The sequence below is a fragment of the Rhipicephalus sanguineus genome, chromosome 3 (assembly GCF_013339695.2).
Source record: "Rhipicephalus sanguineus isolate Rsan-2018 chromosome 3, BIME_Rsan_1.4, whole genome shotgun sequence".
NCBI classification, from domain to species: domain Eukaryota; kingdom Metazoa; phylum Arthropoda; class Arachnida; order Ixodida; family Ixodidae; genus Rhipicephalus; species Rhipicephalus sanguineus.
Window position 1 is genome coordinate 46261455 of NC_051178.1, and position 26321 is coordinate 46287775.

The 26321-nt window shown below is 47.6% G+C and overlaps 1 protein-coding gene across 1 annotated transcript in view; it reads right to left on the reverse strand.

Annotated features, from left to right (window-relative positions):
• Positions 1–26321, reverse strand: part of LOC119385442 (shootin-1) — a 60642-nt gene that overhangs the window by 12668 nt on the left and 21653 nt on the right. Inside the window, exons 7-9 of the mRNA XM_037652876.1 lie at positions 19616–19697; positions 15160–15254; positions 712–858 (exon numbers count right to left, since the gene is read on the reverse strand). Of these exons, the coding sequence (XP_037508804.1) occupies positions 712–858; positions 15160–15254; positions 19616–19697 (324 nt within the window). The remainder of the gene's footprint in view (positions 1–711; positions 859–15159; positions 15255–19615; positions 19698–26321) is intronic.

Here is a 26321-nt window from a genome sequence, read left to right on the forward strand (position 1 = left end):
AAACACATTTGGGGTGTCCTTCTGTCATTCTAGGCACATGTCCAAATTGCAAGCTGGAAGAATGTTAAAGAAAAGAAATAACGTGCAAGAAATGACAAATAAATTTATTTATTTTTTTTAAGCAGAGTATATTTTGAATAAAGTATATGACGCAAAAATCACCGTAAAAGCTCTCCAACTTTTAGATCATTTTATGAAGCTGTCAGGACGTAACTGGACCAACACTTATGTCAAACCGAAATTCGAAATAAAGTACTAAAGACACAATGCAACAAGTTCGAAAGTACTGAAATGCACCACAAGACAGGTTGCTAGAAAACTGCCAAAAAGTTGTTGAATTTACATGAAACATTTATACAACATCCGGTGATAGTTAATCATTAAGAAGAAGTCCTTACATAGATTGATAAAAGTAACCAGAAACTTTTTGGACTTATCAGTATGCACATTAACCCTTTTCTGTACGTTGTCGGGTCCCTACCAACAAAACAACATTGCCACAGCAGTCCATGGTTGGGCACTGCTCGACGAGTTCTTTCATGGTTGATTCACACACATGTTTTCTAATTGCATTATGTGCCATCTCTAAATGAGTAAGTAAACTTCTTTTACATGAGCTTTGATTTCCTTAGTTCGGGACTGGAATGAACGGAAGGTGGGTAAAGGTTTCAGGCAGCAAAGGGTTAAACCCTAAACTCAGCACGCACTCACCTCAGCCTCGTGCTCAGCCTTGGCTGCAGCTGCCTGCAGCTCAACAGCCTTGACCTGGTCCAGCGCTGCCAGCAGCCTTGCCTCCGGCACCATTTGGCCCACGAGGAAGGCACTCTGACGCACTGCCGCATTGCGCTCTCCTTTCAGCTGCACAGGTAAACGGGACAGGCAGTAGAGTGTGGGTCACGTGGTATGTCAATCAATCAATCAATCAATCAATCAATCAATCAATCAATCTACTGTTATATTAATACAATTATGAAGAACTACATATAATACAGAAAGAGGTCCCAAATAAAGTAAAAAATGTTAGTGGGACCTCTTGTCGGTACATGTATAAAAATTTAGAACAAATAATTAGCAACTAAGGTAAAAACAGCGAGAAAATACAAATCAACATAAAACAAGTAAACAAGACATATATCATATATGGCTTACAATTAAGGAAAAGTGCAGATCAACGTGTTAGAAATAATTAACCATCTAGTAGTACAGTAGAACCCCGCTGATACGTTTTTGAAGGGACCGCAGGAAATAAACGTAAGAGACGGGAAACGTAAGAGCCGAAAAACAGGAAAAACGGCAAAATATTTAGTGGTACAGAATTTTATTTCAATTCTTACGAGCAGCACGAAAATTGGCGCGCTCAGCCGCGATCTAGTCGATGGATAGAAACACGGAGCTTAGGACGGCCTCATCCACAGAAATGTAATCAACGTATGTGATTTTTTTAACACCAACAGCTGTAGGCATGAAAGAACTAAGCACACGCAATCACGACCGGCGCGGCGAGTCCGACCGCGAACCGCACGCACGACCGTGCGAGCTCCAACCAACTCGAACTCCTCCCGCTCTCCGACAAATAACGATGATGATGAGTCTACGCCGACGCGATGGCAGAAGTGAATGCCATCTCGAAGGCCTTGCTTTCGCAAGCAATTACGTCATACACGCCATGTTTGTGCAATACAAATCTCAAAGGCTATGCTTTTGTCAATAGTAAATGCCAATCTCGAAGGCCTTGCTTTCGCAGGCAGTTACGTCATAGACGCCATCTTTGCAATTTGAATCTCGAAGGCCATGCTTTAGTTTGCATCAATTGAAGGATTCTGTTGCTTTCGCCTCTCATGCGGCTAATATTACGGTCAAACGAGGCCAAGCTGCGTGAAAATGCACCATGGCGGCTCTCTTTGGTAGTCACTCGGTCGGCTCCGAGCGCACTTCGCGACGTATCATACGGGAACGGTCCGACAGTTACAACGTAACAGCGGGGTTCCCAATACATTGAATCCTATGGGAGCTATGCCGGGACCGGCGGAAAACGACGTAACAGCCGGGAAAACGCAGCAGTGAGGAACGTAACAGCGGGGTTCTACTGTATAAGATTACACACATAAGGCTGACCAACAAGAAAGCCACTTCCTATTAGTGACCAGCCTGTATTTTCACGTACCGTAATCCCTCGTTATAACGAAATCGCTTTACTTGAAATATCGCTTTATTCGAAATTTCTTCCAGTCCCGATTAAAACGCATGCATATTAAGCTGCATTACTTGAAGTGCACAAGGAACCTGACCTGCTTAGAACGAAGTGGCGAGTGGCGGCAAACCTTTTGCACATGCAATGTCAAATTAATGCCGCCGACGAACAGACCATGAAAGTACCAAACCCATGACCGATGACCGCCTTGTGTAGCGGGTACCAGGCGAGTGCCGAGTGCTCCCAGCTGTTTACGTACTGCGGAGCAAACAGAAGCTGTCAAATTTTGTGGCACAGCACGCCCAAACCGTTAATCTCGGTCGTAATTGCATTGCAGGTACCCGCCGTGAAAGAATCTACACGAAAATAAAGTTTTACAGGTGCTTTGCGATGCCAGGAAACTGCGGTCTCTAGGATGCCAAAAGGTGGTCAAATTACAGCGGGCTGACTTGCACCGTAGCATTCCATGGGGTGCGTTGTGTGATTGGCCATGCGATTGTGTTATTCAGAATGCTTTTTTTGCACCTGAATAAAGTTTGGCTTCACTGGATACATTGTGCTTTGACTTCCTCGCAGTTGTAGCGCAATTAACGCTCAACTGCTTTAACTTTTCTCAAATGATCGCTTATATCGAAATACCACTTATAACAAATTTTTCCCCCATCCGCTGACTTCGTTATAAGGAGGGATTACTGTAATTACTTTTGCAATACCACTGTCAGTGAATGCCCCATGACTTAAAGCAGTGAAAGCACCAGGGTACATATACACCCTGGCTTCTTGCGCCACGATAGTGGCTATGCGATGCGACTGTTCTTACTACTAGTTGGGAAGTTTTAAAGGCAGTGAAAACTACCCAAAGCATGTGATGTAATTGTTGTAGATGTGACAAGACCAAAATTTTTAGTATTAGAATCAAGCAAGCTGTTAACAGCTTAAGCATGAATTATAATTTTAAATTAGCAAGGAAAAGTCACAAAAAGTGGTATGGCATGCCACTTTCACAAGGAAATGTTAGTACTATACTCGCGGACAACTTTTCTTGGCAATGAAGGGAAGGCTACAGAGCCAAACTATGCGTGTGCTACCGCTGAAGAATATATAGTCCCACACTTGCGTCCATGCTTTCTGCATGAGAATAAAAAAAAAACATTACTTTATTTTCTATGGGACGCTGTTTGAAAAGAGGGTCAGCACACACCAAGGAGATACAGTCGAGTCCACTTATAACAATACCGGTTTTAACAATATATAGGATATAAGAATGGACAGCCGCGGCACCGTCAGCTTTTCATTGTATTCTATGGCAAAATAAACCGCTTATAACAATGCTGTCATGATGCAATATCGGTTATAACAATTAAATGTGGGCACTGGAACCAACCCTGAACGAAACAAAAATGCAAAAACGCTGCGACAATGCCACCCCAACCCCGCCTATTACGCAAAAGGGCATGAGAGCATACGTGCGGCAGCCAGGCGATAGCGCACTTGGCCTCGCACGCGGCGAATGCGCGCCTAAGAGGCTCGCATGCCACCGCTGCTTTCGCCTGCCGCGGCGACGCGGAGGAGGGGGAGGAGGACCGGATGGGCACCTCTACGGGCAGTGGAGCAGTCCATTCTGAGGGTGCGCCACCTGTAGAAAAAGCACCGGGGCGCCTAAGCCGCCGCAGCAGCAGCACTGTGTGCACTGTGCCGACCTCCCCTATTCTTCGCTAATTTGGCCACGTCTCCAGCTTCGCCGTTTGCACGTGTTCCGAGTCTGGTGCTTACCGGCGTCGTTTTCCTTGCCTGTTGTCACTGTTCCTGTTCTGTGGTCACTATCGCCTCGATCCTCCTGTCCCCTCACGCGCGGCCATCGTTGCGCGCACAACGATGGCAGACCGTCTTCCAGAAAGCGACAACCCAGTGAAGAGGAAGTGAACGGCAATACCGTTGGAAGTTAAGCGTAGCATTGTGAGAGAGCACAACGCCGGTGAGAAAGTGAGCAGCTTGGTGCGCAAGTACGGCCTGCCGCAGCCGACAGTATCCTGCATCATTCGCAATGCACTCAAGCAAGCCGAAAGTGGCAGCCATGCCAGTGCTAGCGGTGCTAGCCACGCAATAGATGACGGCCGGAAAAGGGTTAGGCACGGGGCCTACAAAGACGTGGAAGATGCACTGTACCAGTGGTTCCTTAGCGCTCGCGCTATGAATTTGCCAGTCAGTGGTCCAACTTTGGCGGAGAATGCGAAGAGGTTCGCGTACCTCCTTCGCAACACTGATTTTCAGCCTGGGGGTGGCTGGCTTCAGCGTTTTAAGGAGAGGCATGGCATTGTGTACAAGGCAGTCGTCGGAGAGGCAGGCTCGCTGGATGTAAATGCTAGGCAGAAGTGGTTGGAGGAAGCAGTGCCCTGCATCCGCGAAGCCTACGCGGACCGAGACCTGTACAATGGTGACGAAACTGGGCTGTTTTTTCAGATGCTACCCTCAAAGACGCACGCGCTCAAAGGCGATGCCTGTAAGGGCGGCAAACAGAGCAAAGTGCAAGTGACAGTTTTTTTCTGTGCTGACATGGACGGCAGCGACAAGTGTCCCGCCTTTGTAATAGGCAAGTCGAGGAATCCTCGCTGTTTTCGTGGTGCCGCGAGGATACCTGTTCGCTACCGCCACAACAAGAAAGCGTGGATGACGCACGAGCTTTTCCGTGAGTGGCTGGTTGAGTTCGACGAGAGGATGCAACGTGAAGGCAGGAAAGTGGCGTTGGTGCTCGACAACTGCACCGCCCATCATACCGCCCAGAAGCTGTCGAACGTGGAGATTATTTTCCTCCCTCCCAACACCACTGCGGGCTTGCAACCCATGGACGCAGGAGTGATTGCTTGCTTTAAGGCACTGTATCAGCATCGTGTTTTGAGCAGGCTGGCGCTGAACCTGGACATCTCCATACGTGAACGCCGACCTGCGCCGGACTTCCAAGGTTTCGCTCCTGATGACCGTGCAGTTCATTTTTGCGGCATGGGCAGAAGTCGGCTCCTCCACCATCGTGAATTGCTCCGGTAAGGTGGGCTTTGCTGGGGATTCCAGTGAGGCGGAAGTGGAAGGCCGCGACGCTCCTGCCGACGCAGAAATGACCAAACTTTGGTCGTCGGTGAACAGTGGTGATGGAGACGCGTCGGGACTTGAGGAGTTTTTGCACGCCGACGACGCAGTAGCAACAAATGAGGACCTCACCGACGAGGCGATCGTCGCTGCGGTCACCGGCGCGGAAGACGACAGCAGTGACGACGACGAGGAATTGGAACCCATGAAGGTTGTGTCGCATCAGGAAGCATTGCAAATGATCGACTCCCTGTGCGATTTTGTGTTTGCTAAAAACCTTCCGCTCGGCCACGCGCAGCAGCTGGACGCTTTGCAAAAAGATGTCAATAAGGTGGCCAGTAAGCAGTCGAAGCTGACTGCTTATGGTTTTCTACCTGCTAAAAAGTCAAAGTCAAAGTTTATTTTCCATTCTGTCGTACAGAAAGAAAGGACTGTGAAAAAAAGCTGTGTTAGACAGCTTGACTAGTTCACAGCCCCATACAAGAAAGAAAGCAGAAAATAAATATAAAGGAAAAAGTCGGAGCGGTAGCAGCACCGCGGTAAACATGGTGATATGGCACCTCACGGGCAGTGCGCCACAACAGGGCGTACACATTGTAGTTGTGATTTTAATACTCTGGGCGTTCATTAAACACATCTACCCTCTTCATGCATGTTCATCATCATGAGTGTTCGTCATCTTCATCGGTGGTGGGAACGCTGCTTGATTGTGAGATCTGTGCCTTGGGTGTGGTCGCTTCACCGTGACTTCGGGCCTAATAAAGGTCGTGTTAACCGTTGCGTCACAAGTGGTGGAGGCTGCTAAGCGATCTCCCTTCCTCTCCCAACCTGCTCTACCTCCTGGAGCTCCGCTCAGGTCGCCGTCTGTACCAGGTGTCCGGTACCATGCCTCAGGACGAGCCAACCGGCGTACCTGCATCCACCTCCACGGCCCCGACTACCGCGGCCTATCCACCCTGGATTATCAGTGGGCACCAGCGTGATCCCCCCATGTTCGCCGGACTTCGAGGTGAAGATGTGGAGGATTGGTTGGACCACTACGACCGAGTGAGTTCAACAAACAACTGGGATGATCCGGTCAAGCTTCGCCGTGTTTCTTTCTACCTCACGGACGTAGCGAAAACGTGGTATTTCAATCACGAAATTGATTTCACGGACTGGACCCATTTCAAGCAACAGCTTCGCCAAATTTTCGGCACTCCCGCAGTTCGTTCTGCCCTCGCAAAGAAGACCTTGGACGCTCGCAAGCAACGACTTGGCGAATCCTACACCTCATACATTGAGGATGTGCTTGCTCTTTGCCGCCGTTTCAACACCTCCATGACCGAATCAAAGAGGGTTCGCCATCTGCTGAAAGGCATCGGCACTATCGCCTTCAATGCGTTGGCCATTCAGAACCCGACAACAGTCGTCGACGTTGTTGCCACGTGCCAACGCCTAGAGGAACTCGAGTCCCAGCGGTTGCCGCCGGACATCCCTGACAGCACCGCCACCGCCGATCCCTCGTTGCGTGCTATGATCCGCGCGATCATACGGGAAGAGCTACAATCTCTTGGCCTATCAGCGACCCCGAGTCCACCTCACGCCTCCAGCACTCTTTTGCGCGACGTGATCAAGGAGGAGTTGGCGTCCATGGCCGCTCCAGCGTATGTGGACTCTATGACCCCTCGACTCCAACCAACGTACGCACAAGTCGTCGCTGGTTCACCAGGTGTCGTGCAATCGATGTCTGCACACTCAACGCCTGCCCACCTAGCTTCGATGACACCGAGTGCCCACCATGGCGATCGCCTCGTCCGGTCTGCTATTACTGCGGGTATCGTGGCCACATTGCACGCTTTTGTCGTAAGCGTCAGCAGGACGAGCGCCGTGGATTTGACGCCTACGAACGGGATGATGGTGCCGCCGGGGCCACTTTTCAACGCCGTCCTTACGCTCCGCCGCCACGTCGCTCTCCATCGCCAACTGCAACATCCGAGACGGCACCAACTTACCGCCCCACTAGACGCCGCTCACCGTCGCCCCTTCGCCGCTCTACGTCATCACTGCGACCTGTCTCGCAGTTCACCGACCATCGCCCGGAAAACTAACCTATGCAGCTTTTGGAGGAAAAGCTGCATTGAACGACAAGATAGAAATTCCTCCAGTGCGTCCATATAATATGGTATCTGTTTTAATAGAGGGTGTATACGTGGACGCTTTGATAGACACTGGTGCTTGTTTATCGGTTATTGATGGTTCTGTAGCGGCATCATCATCATCGCTCACGATCATCATCATCGTTTTACCATTTACGCGCCGCGCCTCTCGCGCAGCTCATGCCTAGCGCTCGAGGCGCGAGCAGTTAAGAACGAGCTCACGCTCCTGGAGGCTGGACGCCGGCAGCCGCTGCCACTCTGCTTGTACTAGGGCCGTCTAATAAAGTAGCGAGAACGGCACGGCCACGTCGGCCGCCGAACGTCTCTCTCACTCGCTACAATTGGTGACCCGGAGAACACGCCTTTCGCCGAGCGGCCTCCTGCCATGGTTTCGCGACTCTGCCCTCCAGTTCCGCCGTTTCACCCGGCCTACCCCCGAGCGTGGTTTATGCAGCTCGACGCCTGCCTCGCGGTGAATGGCGTCACTTCGCAGCCACTAATGCACGACATCCTGCTTGACGCCCTCCCAGCTGAGCTGCGTCATCTGTCCGCCGCGTCGTCATCCAGCCCACAGCCATACGACGACCTCTTCGCTGCGGTGCTGGCTCGCTATGGCGAGACGTACCGCCCGCTACCGGGGACCCGTGAGTTCCGGGTTTCCCCTCCGCCAACGCGAGCGGTACCACCCGGCCCGCAGCCCTCCCATGACCGCGACCTACCTTCCCCGGCTACGTCTCTATCCACCTCTCGTCCGGCCACCAGCGCAGTGGTTCCCGCGCCGGACGACCCGCCCGACGATGTTCAGGTTCCTACGCCCGAGGTTCCTGCGGCCGACGACGTTCCTGCTGCCATCGACCAGTCCGCCACGAGGTGCGTTTCTTCGACGCCCTCGGCCGACGGTCCATCAGGCATGCCGGCCATCCGCCCGTCGTCCCTGTCCTCGCCGGCTCACGACACGTTCCTGACCTCAGCTTCCACGCTGGCTACCTTGCCGCACGACCTGGAAGCTGACACGGACAACCTCTCGCCCGCTGTGCGCCCCTCGCTCGCGGAGGTTTCGCCGTCGACGATACCCGAGCGTGACCTTCCATCGACCTCAGAGCTCTGCGTTTTTTGCCAGCAGCGATCCGCATCGCCCTCGACGTCTCCCGTAGCAGCAGCGCGTGCCCCTCACCAACTTCGGCCGAACATGCGGGACGCGGCAACGATGACGGAACCGCCTGAGGATGACATGCCTGTTTCATCAAAGGCAGCACCGCATGCAAATGTCACGCCTGCCACGACGGCAGACGTGCAGTATTCCGATCTGCGCACGGGCCCTCATGTGCCGTCTACCGTAGATGCTTCACCGAGCGCAGCTGCACCGTCAGAACCTGCAGAGACTACGCTTGCTCGGTTGCACCACGGGTTTCCTCCGGAGCTTTTGACACACGACGCCGCGCACACGACATCTGAGCACCATTCAAGCGCGCTGATCACAGCACCGACGATGACCAATCGCACCACAGGCGTACAGCGCACAATGCTACGACGTTTTGGGGGTCTTACGACACGACATGCCAGAACCTGTGCAGGGCCGCATGCATGCCGGCGCCTTCGATGTGCGCAATCCTCCGCGCTGAGCCCCCAATTCCGTCGCAAGCTGCCGCATTCTGCTCACGCCCACCGTACACGACGGCGTTTCGTCTCGCGCCGAAGACAACGTGCACCGAGTGCGCGCAGTGGTTCCCTTCGCCCATCTTGCCGGTGTAGCGTCTGTCATCGCCTCCAGCCATTTTTGTTGGTTCGGCTCCGACGTGTACAGCCTCGGGTGCATTCGCTCCTGCCTACAGCGTCCATTCGTTGCGACCCCCGCCCTCTACGCTTCTCCCAGAGCCGCCCGCCAGAGACCCAATGGTTCCCGACAGTCCTTCACCGTTGACGACCTAGACTGCCCACGGACATTTTGTCTCGCGTCACCAGCCTTGTACATACGCCCCCATAGTTTTTCATTTCGGCTTCATTTCTGCGGGGGGGAGTAATCTGTAGCGGCATCATCATCATCGCTCACGATCATCATCATCGTTTTACCATTTACGCGCCGCGCCTCTCGCGCAGCTCATGCCTAGCGCTCGAGGCGCGAGCAGTTAAGAACGAGCTCACGCTCCTGGAGGCTGGACGCCAGCAGCCGCTGCCACTCTGCTTGTACAAGGGCCTTCGAATAAAGTGGCGAGACTTCGGCACGGCCACGTCGGCCGCCTTCACGTCTCCTCTCTCGCTACAGTTCTTTGTGTTCCCGTCTCCGGAAAGTCACCACCCCTTATGATGGACCTACATTGTTCGCTGCTCAAGGGGACGTCATTCAACCTTCCGCCATGTGCACCGCTCGTGTTTTCATTGATGGACTCCTCCATTACGTACAGTTCGCCGTGCTGAGTTCGTGTGCCCACCAGATGATACTAGGGTGGGATTTTCTGTCTACGGCAAATGCTTCCATCTGCTGTCGAGAACGTGTTCTTCACATGACGGAAACTGACTATGCCCTCTCTGCGGATGACAAGCCACTTCGCTTGCTCGCTGTGCAGGATACCGAGCTACCACCTGGTCATCAACGAATAGTTACCATCGTCTCTGACGTGATCGACTATGGTGACGTGCTTGTCCTACCGTCTGCACGCTGTCTCGCAAGAGGGATAGCCTTTGCGTCAGGGCTAGTGCGGTTCCACGATGGCTGCGGACTTCTCTACGCTACAAACCAGACGTCTGAGAAGATTCTCATCCCTAAAGGCACCATAATGGCTTGCGTCACGGAATCCCAGCCTCTCTCTGTTGTTCCGCTCGTGCCGGCGTCCTCTGACCCTACTTCTATTGCACGTTCCCCATGCATTTCTGCTCTCGCAGCGACTATCAGTCCCGACCTGACCTCATCGCAGTCAGATGAGTTGCTTGCCTTGCTACAGAAGCATGCGACATCGTTTGATGCCCATTCCTCCTCTTTGGGACAAACGTCTATTATCACGCATCGGATTGAGACGGATGGCACTTCTATCGTACGCCGTCGACCATATCGCGTCTCTTCATCCGAGAGGAAGGTCATTGAAGAAGATGTCGCCGATATGTTGCAACGGAACATCATACGTCCCTCAGCGAGTCCTTGGTCATCTCCCGTTGTTTTAGTACGGAAAAAAGATGGCTCCGTGCGATTTTGCGTAGACTACCGGGCACTTAATAAGATCACCCGCAAGGATGTCTACCCCATGCCGCGCATAGACGATGCATTAGATTCACTACAGGGTGCCGAGTACTTCTCAAGTCTAGACCTGCGTTCAGGCTATTGGCAGATACCCATGCACGAGGAAGACAAAGAAAAGACAGCATTTTCAACACCAGATGGGCTCTACGAATTCAACGTCATGCCATTCGGCCTTTGCAATGCTCCAGCAACATTCGAGCGAATGATTGACACCGTTTTGCGAGGCCTGAAATGGAAAACTTGCTTGTGCTATTTGGACGATATAGTTATTTTCTCATCAACATTCCATCAGCATTTGCAACGTCTGGACGAAATTCTCACGTGTCTTGCCAACGCAGGCCTTCAGCTGAACACCAAGAAGTGCCGCTTTGCGAGCAAGACAATTAAAGTGTTAGGTCACATCGTAAGCAAGGACGGCATTTGTCCTGATCCAGACAAGATTTCCGCTGTCCAACACTTCCCGCGTCCTGAAAAAGCCAAAGATTTGCGCAGTTTTCTTGGCCTCGCTTCCTATTTTCGTCGATTCATTCAAGACTTCACCTCAATCGCTTCGCCTTTGCACAAGCTTCTCGGCTACGGCGTTCCCTTTGTGTGGTCTCCTGAATGTGAATCGGCGTTTGTTCATCTGAAGTTTGCCCTCACGTCCGAACCAGTCCTTTGCCATTTCGATGAAACTGCACCTGCACTCCTACGTTAACCGTTGCGTCACAATACATATACGAACCACAGATTGAAAACGAAATTATTACACTGTGTAGAAAACATAAACATGATAATGCGATTGTCATCCAGAAACAAAATATAAGACATATACACTGCATAAAAAGACATTATAAATTATAACATATAGATTATATAGATTACAACCCTAGAAGTATCTACATGCAATTGAAAAAAAGCAAATATATATCTAAGAGTTTTGATTTGGGACTGAGAGAAAAAATATGTAACTGAATGTGCTATTGATTTAAAGATCAAGTATTATATTGCAAATAATTCATGGATGTCGTGGTATGAGCAGTTGAATAAGTCAAAACCTTTTAGGTCACAATAATTCATAAGAGCTGGAAGAGTGTAAGATAAACGCTGTTTGCCGGAGTTTAACCGTGTTTTATCAACCTCCCACTTCTCTCCATGACGGGTGGGGTAATTTAGATTCCTTGCACGCAGGTTGGCTAGACTGCGCAGATTTTTTATGTGCCTAATAGTTTCTGATCTGAATTTTCGGCTTAATGCATAATTATATAGCTGGTGCACTTTAATTATTCCTGAGCTACAAAATAAGGGTCTAGTGGATGCCACAAAATGAGCATTGATATATGCCTAATACATTTTTTCTGAAGCATGTATATTTTATCAACATTAGTAGCCGTCGTTGTACCCCACACCAATTGACAATAGTTTAAACGAGAGTTAAAAAGTGAATGATATAGCAAAAGCTTAATTTTTTTTGGAAGCAAATACCGAATTCGACCTATTACACCTGTTAACTGAGCTAATTTTTGCAAGACATATCCCACATGATAATCCCAGGTCATGTTCTCGTAAAAAATTCTGCCAAGACATTTAAAATTGTCAACAATCTCAATTTTGCGAGTACTCAGTATTATATCTTGGTGAGATGGAATTATTTTGTTCTTCGCTCGAAATATAACAGCTTTTGTTTTGTTTTCGTCAATACGCATAGCATTTGCTTCTGACCATCTTTCTAGCGTTTTCATTGTTTTGTTACAAGTTTTTATAAGCTCGTTAATGTCATGCCCTGAAAAGAATATACTGGTGTCATCGGCATATATGATATATTTAGCCTCGTTGGAAATATTTATGATATCGTTAAGATATATGTTGAATAATAGTGGTCCCAATATACTGCCTTGCGGCACTCCACATAGCACAGGTTGCACACTGGAGAAAGAGTTGTTTATGCATACAACTTGTCGTCTGCCGGATAGGTAAGAGTCCATAAGCGATAGGGCCTGGCCTTGAATACCATAGCAATGTTATTTATTTAGCAGTATTTTATGATTAACTAAATCAAAGGCCTTGGAAAAATCAACAAAAACGCCAAGAACGAGTGCCTTTTCTTCGAATTTTGTAAGTATGTACTCTTTTTGCTCCAGAAGCGCTAGTTCAGCGGATTTATTTTTTCTAAATCCATACTGAGCAGGCGTAAGTAAATTGTGCTTTTCAATAAAACTTGAAATTCGAGTATGTAGAAGTTTTTCAAAGGCCTTTGAGAACACAGGTAAAATCGAAACCGGTCTATAATTACCTAAATCATTTCAATCGCCTTTTTTATAAAGTACAGTCACTTTCGCCACTTGCATATTGACAGGAAAAACGGACTTCGTTAAACAGACATTAAAAATGTGTGCTAAAATAGGAGCGATAACATCAGAAACTTCCTTAACAGGGCGTATTTGAATTCCATCAACATCACAACTGGTACTATTTTTTATGCCTTTTATTGTTGACGAGACTTCGTGGGCGGTGATAGGAGATAAGTACAGTGACTGAACATTTTGATTTTTAACGTACTCGCAAGCATCATCCGCACTTCCGGTTGTAGTCATATGAGTGAAAAAATTATTAAATGCGTCAGCCAATTCTGACCCATCTACATCTTTGCCGTTGACTTTCAGCTCAGAAACAGGGGTGGTAGTGTGACCACGATGAAGGAGCGTGTTTAATCTAGCCCATAAAATGTCGGAACGATTGCCAGGAAACGTCAAGATACGTAGATTGATAGTGCGTTCTCGCAGACCGTAAACATTTGTAAGCAGCTTCCCCCTCATTAAGTGCTCTCGTTTATCATGTTCCCCTCATTAAGTGCTCTTGTTTGTCACGTTTTCTTTGTTATTTTCGGCATAACCCGCTTATAGCAATAATCGGTTATAACAATGATATTTTCATGGCACCTCAATACTGTTATAAGCGGACTCGACTGTATTTATATTTGTTTTACTCTATGCAGTTTCATTTCACGTTTTTGTGCGTGTGAAAACGTTGCACCTTTTACGTGCACCTCACAGTCAAAATGGGGTCTTCGTCTTTAGCTGAGCTCTCGTCACCCTCCAGCTTTTATGACAAGTCGTCAAAGGAGCTTGTGACGAATTTCACTAACAAATGGCTGTCTAAGCCTGTGACAGCCACTCGAATAAGCAAACGGCCATCACAGGAGATACGGAAGGTTCACAAACCAAAACTAAATTCGAAACACGTGCCGAAACGGACTACTTTGCGGAACAGGCCATGTGCAGTAGCTCCACCCTCGTAGCCTTTCCTTCATTGTTAAGAAAAGTTGTCCGCGAGTATAGCGCTGGATGCTGACCATGTAATGGTAATTGCTATGTGAAATCTGGCTGTTATTCAGTGCACCACATGTATTGCTTAAAATTGTGGTCTTTATATAATAGAGGCATATACACTTCGTTCTATGCACTCTAAAAGAGAAGGGCGTATTTGGGGTGTCTCTGTCAAACAACAACAATCATTATCCATCTCACATGCTTTTCTTGAAACTTCCCAGTCAGGAATAGCCTTTGCATCATCAGTCTGACAAAGCATTTTTTACAAGGAAGTAGCGAGCGCACAGTCAAAAACAGAAATGCAAGCAAGCCAGATGACGATCATTGCTATGTGACATAAAGGGGCCCCAAGTGTGCCCTTCTTTTCTGGAGTGTGCACATTGCGGTCTATGCTATCAAGTGGCACAGTCTTTGCACCAAAGAATGGAATGGCAGAACCGTAGTTTAAACTGTAGCAGGACTGGGAACTCTGGCTGGTAAGATTTATGGTTAACAAAAAAACGGGTATCATGAACGTTATTTATCGCTCCCTTTAAGGTTGCCCTTTTTTGGGTGGTCATTTTACAGAAACATCATAAAAAATCTTTTTAGAAAATTGTTATACAACCACCTGATAGTTGCGTAGCTGTCTTGTGAACGTTAACGTGACAAAAATTAAGAGTGACAGAAATGTGATTGTTCCATAATGCTGCAACAGGATAATTAATATATGAAATAGGCTTAAAGTGGGCTGTTTTGCATAAGGGTCTATGAACAGCCGCTCATGAACAGGTGCAAGTAATGCAGAGGAGTATAAATTGTTTTTAATAAAGTTTAAGCAAACGTAAGCAAAGTGCCATACAAACTACACACCTTCACAGTTTCAGCCTAAGTTTATGCCATGCGCATGCACAGTTCTGAAAGCGATCCACAGCAGTCTCCTTTCTATGCTGCTTGCAAAGCGTCCAGAACTGTGCCATCTTTGCAGCATTCGTGACATTGCACTAACATTCATTTGCCAAACCTGCAGCTACTGCATGATCCTAGGCGTGGGGTGATGTTCGAAATCATCACAAACTTCTACAGCAGAACCGTAACACTACAATGAGGTCACAGTTTCAGCCAACAACCTTGTTAAACAAAATATTTCATTAAAGTATATCTTGTAGGCCTCTGCAGTAAAGAACCACGACATTTAAGAAGCGCTTTGAGCACGCCAGGTTCACCTACCCTGGCAGCCTCCTTCTCGTGCACTCGGTTCCGTTCGGACTCGTCTTCAAACTTCTTGCGCAACTCGAAGTATTCTCGGGCAGCCAGCACTGACACTGTTTGGAGGAGAGAGACACAGAGAAAAGTTCACACCACTCTGCCATTAAGTATGATTGGTGTACTGCGCCATGCACGGACAACCAAAAAAGCTCTCACAGGAGTGATAAGCATGCTGCAATGAGTTGTTTGGACTAACACAAACATATACTATTCAAATATTTTATTTGCAGCCAACTGCAAGGGGAGGTAATGACAGGTACACAACAGATAATAATAATAATTGTCGGGGTTTTACATGCAAAACCACGGCATGATTATGAGGAATGCCGTAGTGGAGGGCTCCGGAAACTTAAACCAACTGGGGTACCATGCACCTAAATCTAAGTACAAGGGCCTCTAGCATTCTGCTTCCATTGAAATGCGGCTGGGATCAACTCTGCATCTTCTGGGTCAGCAGGCGAGCACTGTAACCAATACCCGGAAACACTGCCGCTCCGGCGTCCCAAAGAATTACGTCATGATTAAGTCACCGACACCATCTTGAATAATTTGCTAGTTCGGCGACCTTTTAAAAGGGGCCGTAACTGAAGGCGAAATTGGCGCTAGAGTCGATGGATATTCAAAATTAAAGCAGCCAATGGCAGCCTGCCGCCCGTGCCAACAAAGCCGTGTGCCCCGCGCCGGCCGCGGAGGCCGCGCGCGCGCCGCTACGCTAGTTTTGAATTCCTCGAAAGTTCCGTTGTAACACGAAGTGAGTGTTGAGAGCGGGCACCAGGCTGGCCGTGCCGGCAGGCTATGCTTGGCGGACACCTGCAAGTCTCCCGTTGTGGTTGGCGGGTCATTGTTCGCTCTTGAGACTTATCGGAGTGGTCGTTATGTCAGCCGTGCTCCGTCGCTGCCATACAGGATGAGCCCGTCCTAGTCGCCGGCCTTGACATGAAGTTTCGTGATGTTCCGTTACATGAAGCGAGCTTTGGCCGGCGTGTGGAGTTTTTGTGGTGTTTGCGTGTTGTGCACTCTTGCCGCCGTGGTGGTTAACGGCACGCACCATTCGTACATACATCATGCAACGGTGCACGGATACTTCAAGACCGGCCGAGTTCCGCAAGATTCTTCGAGGTTCCGAAAAACTAAAGGTGAGCATGCGGCTTGCGTTCGCAGCCACACATATACGAGTTGCAGTTGGACAACACAGTTATTGTTTTTTTAAATATGGCTGAATCGTGAAGAGCACGATGTTGCAGTTAATATCGCTGTTCCTAGAAGCAATGAAATTAAAGCACTTGAGACTCATAGCTTAACTTTTGCGTCTATGACAGAACTGCGTGATGGAAGTGCGTTTTGCTTTTTTTGCCTGTTTATCACTCGTCATCGTTTAAATACGCGTTTCTGAGACTCAATAGGCAGTTTTAGAATAGCGTACGAAAAGCTTTGCGTTGGCTTTTCACGCAACTGTGCATGCGTCGTACGCTAACCGCTTGCGGGCTCCCGTTAAGTGAAGGAAATCGCGAGCCGCAAACGCTAACTTAGCCCACGCTATTCTAAAACTGTCTAATGTATCGCAGCTTGCACTGAGCCGAGACGATGAAACTACGTTTGCCTCATGCGACTGCGTAATTTGTATCATTGGAATTAATAGTTTTCAATTGCTTTATTTCAGGGCGGAAACGTTTTCGGAGTATTCGAGAAGGCGAGAACTGATGCGTTTTCCCAAGGAGGGGCTGTAGAATCAGCTCTCTGCGAAGTCTCGATCCGCTACTCAAGTGGACCAGCTTTCTGTCCTGCCCCCAGTGCTTCTTCTCGGTGCGTGAATATGCTATGTACTTACGGCTGAAGAAGTACTCTGCGTGTTTATATATTGCCTCTGTTATTACCTATGGAAAAACTTCCCTAGGAATTCTTGTGTAGGCATGGGACATGTCCTATATGCAGAATTTTACTGTTTCTGTTTATCACAATGAAGTGCTCAGTGTACCCGACATGACGTCCTCCCTTCAGTGGCGTTATATTCAGCTAGGCATTGTATTCACGGTGAAAGAAAAGCTGCGTATAGGCTTATGTCACCTGGTCGTTGAGTACTACGCTTTTCTTCGAATGTCGTGTGCTGCTGCATAAACCTGCATACCCTTGCCGCCAACTAACTTTCAAATAGTGTTCAAGTACCATATATTGTGGCTTGCTCTTTTTAGCACAATGTACTACTTACTGTGCTAAATCTGATCTTTTTCATTTTGTTTATCTGGTGAAGGTGTCCAGCATTTCATGTTGTAGGTGGACTCATCCTTTATGCTCTAGTACATGCTGGCTGCGGGCAAACACGAATGCGCGGCCAAGCACGCGCACGAAAAAAAAAATAATAATCCCGGCGCGCGGCATAGGAAAGGAGAAAAAGCAAGCGTACAAAAAAAAAACGGTGCGCGGCATGGGAGAGGAGAAAAAGCAAGCGCACAAAAAATAGAAAGAAAACGGCTTGCGGAGAGGGAGGAAGAGGGGTGGAGGTGAGCGGCTGTTGTTACTGTTGCCCTGACGACGTAAGCAACGTAATCGCTACGTCATCGCCCCCCTGAGCTTGGCGACCTTCTGCAAGGGGCGTGACTCGATAGCGCTGTCGGCGCTTGCGTCGGCGGAGCGTTTGAATTTCACGTCCTATAGGAGGTATACGGAGTAACCTCCCCCTGCTGTAACCACTGTACCACCGCAGCAGCCAGCTAAACAATAGATGCTGTTGTAAGAGGGATGAAGGATGACAAGTTGATGAGGAAAACCAGCTTGGCTTGTAGCACTGCAGTGAACCTACAAGCAAATTCAGAGCGGTGCTAGTGATAATCAAAATATTCTTGCTTTCGCTGGATCGAATCCCGGCCGCGGCGGCTGCATTTTCGATGGAGGCGAAAATGTTTGAGGCCCATGTACTTAGATTTAGGTGCACGTTAAAGAACCCCAGGTGGTCGAAATTTCCGGAGCCCTCCACTACGGCGTCTCTCATAATCATATCTTGGTTTTGGGACGTTAAACCCCAGATATTATTATTAAAATATTTTTGTTTTACATGTTTGTTTTTGTAAAAAAATGTGTGTTTTGCTTTGTCTGCATCAGGTCCACTTATTCTTGTTTCTATAGTCAAGCAAATAAAATGTACTGACAGTCTGTTTGTATCCTTTACATGTACAGTAAAACCTCGGTGATACGATCACGGCTCGTACGAATTTCGGGGTGATACGAATTTTTCTGTGGTCCCGGCCAAGGCCCATTAGCCTGCAATGTATTGGAATACGGTTGTTGCGAACCCGATTTGCACTCCGCGACGTTTGATACGAACGTACGCTAGCGCACAGGTACGAACAGGTGCTGCGCGCGCTGTCGCGGAAGACCCGGCAGTCACGCGCGGGCGCGGACATGCGCGCTGCGCGACCATCCACGGTGCGTCGTTGCCTCCGAGAGAGTGGGCGCGAATCTTGGAGGCCTTTAGGCGCCTTCGCGTTTAGGTTACAGATGAAGTTGACGTCGGGTTTTTTTTTTTTTTTTCCCGACGCGTTGACACGTGCTCCTGCGCTCCAGGCAGCAGTGTCTTCGTACTGTATTAACACGTGCCTGCCACGTCGACGCAAGCCATGTTCCTGCAATCAGACGTTCTATGAAACAAGACTGAAACTTGGGTTGCGGGTCTGTCATGAAGTCCTATTAAAGATGGACGAAGGCGCCAAGAGGCGAAGCGGACGGTCTTGGCGAAGAAGCTTGGCCTCTATCTATATTGTGAAAAGTGCTTCTTAAGTCACTTTCGCCGCAGTACTTTCATGTCATGCAGAAAAGCGTAATAAGTTTAGGAAGGGACTATACTAGCGGTCACGGGGCACAACACACGTGGTCCATTAATTACACACGCACGCATGCACCGTACATTTACGAGTACAAGTATGATTGTTGTTGTCTAAAAACTTTACTGGCAATCATTCAGGGCTGTTTATGACGTCGCTGCGACCCTGAGAAACACTGAGTCAAAACGTATGTCAACTTTTTTTTTGTCGCATACTAATTTTTCATGTTTTCTGGTGATACGAATTTCGGATGATACGAATATTTTTGATAACCCCGCGAGATTCGTATCACCGAGGTTTTACTGTATAGCAAGCATAATTTTCCTGTTTTAGATATTTGTATTAGACAAAGATGTGCATATGCATCACAATTTTTTTTTAAACTTGTTCCTAAAACAAAATGCCAAAAAAAAGCAGGGCTTCTTTCGAGCAATTCAAAGTTTCCAATAATATTGCATCTCTACACCAGTGGTTATCTCTCTCATTACATGACTTGCTAAACTGCGCTTCTTTTCGTATGGACATCCGAAATGTGCCAAAAGACTTCACTGCTGTTCTGAGCGAGAGACAACCAAAATTAAAAACGAGCCCTTGTCACTCACCCCTGTTAAGACGGCCCATGCCATCTTCCATCTCAGCCAGCCGCTTCTGGCAACGACTGCGCTCGGTCCGCTCCGACTCCAACTGCAAAGTACAGACCACTGCAACATGTACCTTCAGCTCATGGGCATCAGGTTTTTGCATACACTGCACTTAATACATTAATTACCTGGTTGTTATCAATATAATGACAGGTCTCCAGTACTGTATTTAGAGAACAATCTTTGTCCCTGGCTGCAGAGTAAAAGAAATCACAAGAGCAAAAGTCGGCCTTCAATACGTAGACAACTTTCTTTAAGTGATTCAACACTGTGAGGTGGAACAATTTCTGGCCCAGCTGAACTCCATTCAACAGTCTATCACGGCTGAAGAAGAAAGCAGCGAACTGCCCTCCTTCACGCACTTGTTCAGCGCTTATCTGGTGGCTTCACCATATATATATATATATATATATATATATATATATATATATATATATATATATATATATATAGTACTGTGGGTATGAAGATAGATGGGTGAAAAGGACTCACGTACGAAACGTTAATAAAACTACATTTCGTACGTGAGTCCTTCTTTTCACGCACCTATATATATATATATATATATATATATATATATATATATATTATATATATATATATATATATATATATATATATATATATATATATATACCAGCTGTTTTTTTTTTAGACAATACAGAGTTTCTAAAAACAATTCCGTGACAGTCAGACCCCAGTCGTCTTCGCAAACGAATTCTACACCGAGGCGGAAAGACTTTGCCGCACCTACAGTTACATTAAAATGAGTAATTAACAAAGACTCGTCAATTACTTTTTTAAATATTAACTTTAGGGCTGTTATGGAAGAGTTGCAGGGTGTGACATTTTATGGCATGCCCGTTTTTTAAAAATCGCAAAAAATGCACATAATATGAGATACTAATAGTTATAGATATTGAAGGCCCTTATCGAGGCGAAACCGATACTGAGCGCACTGAGCGCGCAGGAAATCACTCAGCCCTGTAACATCAGACCAGAAGCTCGCATGACAATTTTTGAAAAAGGGCGCGTCGCCATAGAATATGGTCAGTAAAAATGGCAAGCCGTCTCGAATACCCAATTGGACCACTTATCTTTGGGTTTGGCGCGTGGTGCTTATCCATTTCTTTGGCAAACTCAAAAGAAGTGCAAAGAACTCGTTTGCCTGTCTGCAAGAAGCAGCGCCGCAGCGGCTGCCACCTAGTTTTAAGATGTACAGGGAAAGAAAATGGGGAAATTGTGTTTCTTTTGTTTATGCAAACAAGGATTTTAAAATGTCAAAACTGTTTTTTGTTGCAATAAAACTTTATCTCAGTAAATAGGTAAGTAGGAAAGTTGTATCTCAGAAAATAGGTAAATAATGTTTTCATGCTCAAATGCGCATTGTTGATTGGATAGAAACTCGTGTGGCACATGTTGAAAGATGTACTTTCATATCGCTTGTACTGGCTTCACGAAATATAGTCGGAAGTCTGTGCCTGTCCTCTGTACATGTGCCTTCTTTGTACGTGTTTCTTGCGCTGCTCTTCAACAGTCAAAATATTTTTACAGAGACAGCTGATACGAGATCACAACAGGTGATTTTAGTGGCATAGCTGTCTGCCGCCAGCGCCGCCTGTGTCCGCAACCATTATTGCGCAAAATGAGAAAAAAATAACCAGAATCGGATGGGATCTTAGCCCGGACCCTCTGCATGGCAGTCAAGTATTCTACCACAGAGCCACGCCAGTGTTTGAAGCTCCTTCGCAAAAAGATCCTATACAGGCGCCATGTCGGGCAAGGAATTGCGTTAACATGTGTAATATGGCGTGGTAGAAGAGTAAAATAACATCCAGGCATCACACGATGCGATGTAAATCTTCTAACCCATTACAAAGGGCTCAGCTATAATTCTTCATCGTCATCAGCAACAGTAAGGCCAGGAGGTCCATGATTTACAGCGACTTGAGATTGACGGCCAGAGCATTTACGAAGGGCACCATCTCGGAACCAGCCTTGCAGATCCTTCGGGGCATGAACATCAAGCCATACACACTTGTCTAGTTCCCAGCTCACATGGGACGGATTGAGGGCGCCCCGCCCAATCTAAAACATAGCTGCACAAGGAGTAGTAGACCACGTAGCTACCAGGGGGTGCGGCACTAAAGTTTTGGCGAATCGGGACCCTCCCACTTTGTGTAACAAACTTACGAAACACTTTTACCTGGGGTAGAGACAGTACCCTCTGCCACACAGCAAGTTGAGCAGACTACAGGCTCTGACACTCAGGCTACTTTAGGTGGGGGCGTACCCTAACCCCACACTATTGCACAAGATTTATCCAGAAATACAGCGAACTAATGCATGTCCATTATGCGCAGATACAGCCAACTTAGAACATATGCCCCGCGTTATGCAGCGGCAAACTCATCACGCCGTCCCAATGGGAGGCTGCCCTGGACTCGATGAACAGCTATGGGCAGTGCAACAGGCCCATGAAGCAGCAGAGAGACTTGGCCTTTCTGGTCCGACGTGGGAGCGGCCCGCTATGTGCTAGAACGTGTTCCGAGGGACTTTAATAAATTTTTTAACACGAAAGTGTTTTATGCCGGGGTCCACCAAGTACATCCGTCACGGATATGATGTTGATAAAATGGACGCCAACGGGTGAGAAAGAAAAAAACCAAGAAAAAGATACCCCGCTGGGAATCGAACCCACGACGTTGCGGCCGCAATGGCAAGCGCCCGACGCCCTACCAACCAAGCTAACTCGGGAGATGCTAGACAGGGCGCAAACGCGCCTTATATCTTTCACACATTCTGTTTCGCGGCGGGCGGAGCGGGGCGGTGCCGTCGTCTGTGAGATGTGAAAAGAAGTAATGCTTCACGCTCGACACTTACTAGCGCTTACTCCGAGATAGCACGTGATATTGGAGGTCATGGTTAAAGCGTCTCGATACCAGAGAGGTAGACTGGCCGCGCTGGCGTCGCCGAGGCACCCTTGACGCAGTTACGTTCTTTGCCTTTGGCTTCGTGTTAGCGTGCGTCGGCTCATCGGAGTAGTGCAGCTTCCACGTGCACCAACGGGATTTCTCTGCCGCCGACTGCTTCAATTGCGAGAGCACCGACTAACAAAACTGCTGCAATATGCGTTGCAGAAAAAACGCGATTTCGACGGGCGAATGTCGTGCCTTGGTGGAGCGAGAGCAGCGCCTGCGAGACAGAGGCCAGCGGGACGCACGCGTTTGCGGCTCAGGCTACGAACCTCTACCTCCCGTGTTGCTGAAGCGCAGTGTGTGTTATGTATGCATGAGCACAGGCGTCGGCTACCCATTACCAGAAAGCGCACACCGTGCCGTTTCTCTCCTTAACTGACGACGCTTTGAAGAAGTGCATACCGGGTACCAGTGTTGATTATGAGCTTGTTGATATCATCCTTACGCGGGATTCACGATTCACTGTGTCCAAATATATGTTCACACCGTCAGCTACCACAACGGTTTAATCATGATCATGGGCGTTAGTCGTCGCGATAGAGACATGCTCTCAACATCGGTGCATCCACGTCAAACGGTGCTATAGCTGCCAAACACGAATAGACATTGTACAAGCTCTCATATATCACTACACAATAAGCACTACTTCTGTGAAGACACATTTCACTTTCGTGTTATACCGATTCCTATGACGGAGGGATCAGCCATGTTTTTTCCATCCATCCATCAGCCACAGTACCAACAAAGTACACATAATGCCTCACAGATGTATAGCGTGTACCTCACTTATCACAGAATGACAAATAATTAGGCTTGTGCAAATAATAGATTTTAGGTCCGAAGCGAATAGTTATTTGGTCAAATAATTTCAAATCGCATTCAAATAGTATGTATCATGTATTATAAATAAAAATGAGCATATTTGTCATGACCCAACCAACCTGAACAATATTTTTTAAATTTGAAACAAGGCATGTGCAAATGTCATTTTTTTTTTTTTCAAAGGGAAGTGGAAACAACCTTGAATAGTAGCAAGATTTGGCTTTCAGTAGAATGCAAGTTGTAAAATATGTTACATTTTAAAATTTACTATACTTAGAGCATATAAGTCGGTATAACGAGCTCTTAAACTTAAAAAATTATGAATCGATGTAAGGGTAATTTGTTCATTTCACCTTGAAGTAAGGCTTTGCAGCAGTGCGTATTTTCCCCTGGATAGGTGTGTTCACGGTACAGCACCCCTCCACTGCTGTGAAACCACCTTTACAGCACGTTACATGTGGTTCATATAGGTCTATTCGATTCACCCTGCACTACCTGAAGTGGTTCATGGTGGTGTCGTCTGAGTGCCGTCAAGCCAGTGGCATGCTGCGAGCTTTGCTTCTGGGCCTTAATGTGTTGCACCGGTTGAAACGATGACAGCACACCGCTGGCAGCGGTAATCGAAATGCCATCTAAGCCTTTTTTCGCCAATTTTATTCGTAAGACTTCAGATCAGTACTCATAAAAAACTGTTTGACATTTAATTTTAGGCTGTCAGAAGCATGTATCGCGCGAACGATGGGAAGATTGGAAAGTGACACACTTCTGGTGGCAGCGCGAACCAGAAAACAAAGAGTCGCGCCACACTGATGGTAGTGAAAGGAACGTGGATATGTTCATATCAATTACAGACACTTTGCCGAATACTGTGAACAAAGTGGTGCGACATCTTGAGCTGCAGAAGTGCAAATACTTTAGCAGTATACCTTTAATATACCAGCAAAGGCTTCGTGCAGTTCGATGTATTTATCATACAGCGCTGAACAGCTTGTGCTCTGGACATCTGTGGTGGGGCTATGCATAGTACGTACCTTCTTTGCTTATAAATGCTTATGCATGCATGTTATTCACTGGTATACATGCTAAAACGCTACTTACGCATCCTTCATTTTGTGGAAACATCGATGCAGTCGCAATAAAATGGTTTATTGCAGCAAGTTTGTGTGACTAGCGTTGTCATTTCGCTCGGCCTTTATGTGGCAGCACTAACCTACTTGTGAGTCTCTAATGAGTGATCGACTGCAATGTACATTATGAAAACGAGAGAAATTCAGGGAGTGGGGAGAGGAGACTGCCGGAGCGAGTGGGGGACAGCCACGATGCAGAAGCAGACGATGACAGCATCGTCTGCTATATAGAATGCTAGCTGCCATATCATAGCGCCCTTGTGCATTTGAAACATATTTCATTTTATACACAGCTATAAATTATACAAACAGTACTCATAGTTATTAAAACTAAATGACATGTGAAAGACAATAAAACCTTTTTATTGTGATAGCAATTATATGGACAGTCTCGGCTGATTTTTGCCGTCGCCGTCAACGCCGCATGCACCGTAAATGTGTATATATATATAGAAAAGCCACAAAGAAAAATAATTCAGAAATACCTTCCGATGCGTGGAACCGAACGGCTGACCTCTCCCTCCGAAATACGCGGCATTAAACGGCTAAGCCATGGAGAGTAGCGTCTTTCAGCATGCTAACGGCGAGCTATTTATGTACACCATTTACTTCAGTGTGCTTTCTTACTCACCAGCGAGATGGCGCGATGTGCAGGGTGGGCGCGCTTTAAAGGTCGTCGCCCCGCTCCTGCGAACGCCGAGGCTCTTCGCCCTACAGGGCATGGTCGCATTCATGCGCTTATCTCAAGGAGAAAAGGGGGCGGGTGGGGGGTGGAGCGGGGGGGTTGTATGTCTTGTGCTTTCCCCGCGATGTCCACGCTGAAGCCACAGAGCGTACAAAGGCTCGCTGCAGCAGCCGCGTTTGCGAAAGGAGCGCGCTGTTCAAACAGAAATAAGTAACAACTGCAACATTTAGTTCGTGCTCGTCCTGTGTGTACCTATTCGTTCGTTCCGTGCGTCCTGCTTTATGTTTCAGCAGTGCGCTTCAAGTATCGAGCTGTGGCGCATGATAGTTCGCGCTCGTCCTGTGTGCGTTCTTTTTGTGCGTCCTTTGGGCTCGAGTAACGCGCTGGCAATTTCGAGCTGCTTTCCGTGCTTCGCGTTAATTCCAATTTGTTGCTATCGTATTTATTGCTTTGCCGTTGTAGCGAAACTGTGACTTTTTCTGTTGAGAGAAAGATAACAGTTTTAATTGTTTTTGCAACTACTGTTAGAATCCGGAGAGCGCTACCACTGCGTCCAAATTTTCGTCCCCACTGGCTCTATGGGCAGGTCACTCCTTTGGTGCCATCATCATGCAGAGAAAGTATCAGCAAGTGCAGCAGCCACGAGATGCCAAAACGAATATGAGAGAGCAGATGTCGTGCAAGCCATATGCTACAGTCGGCTGTCTCATGGGTTGTGGCGGTTGTGATTTGTAAAAGTCGGTGCCGCTTACTTTGCGTTACATTTGCAACTACCGAAAAACGTTCGCTGATGTACTCGTTGGATGCCGTGAAAATAGACACAAATGCAGTCGGCTTTGTCGTCTGCTGTGGTTCCAGACATCTTGCGCTGCACGGACTCGTCACTACCTCACGAGTAGGTGCAGGGAATTCGTGAACTAGCCTTGCACAATGGCTGCACTTTTTCGACATGAATACTGCGGTGCCGACGCTGCAATGTTGAACTCGTGAAATGAATGCCGGAGTGCAGCACCACCGTGAATCGGTTCACAAAGTGCAGGTGAAACAAATGGACC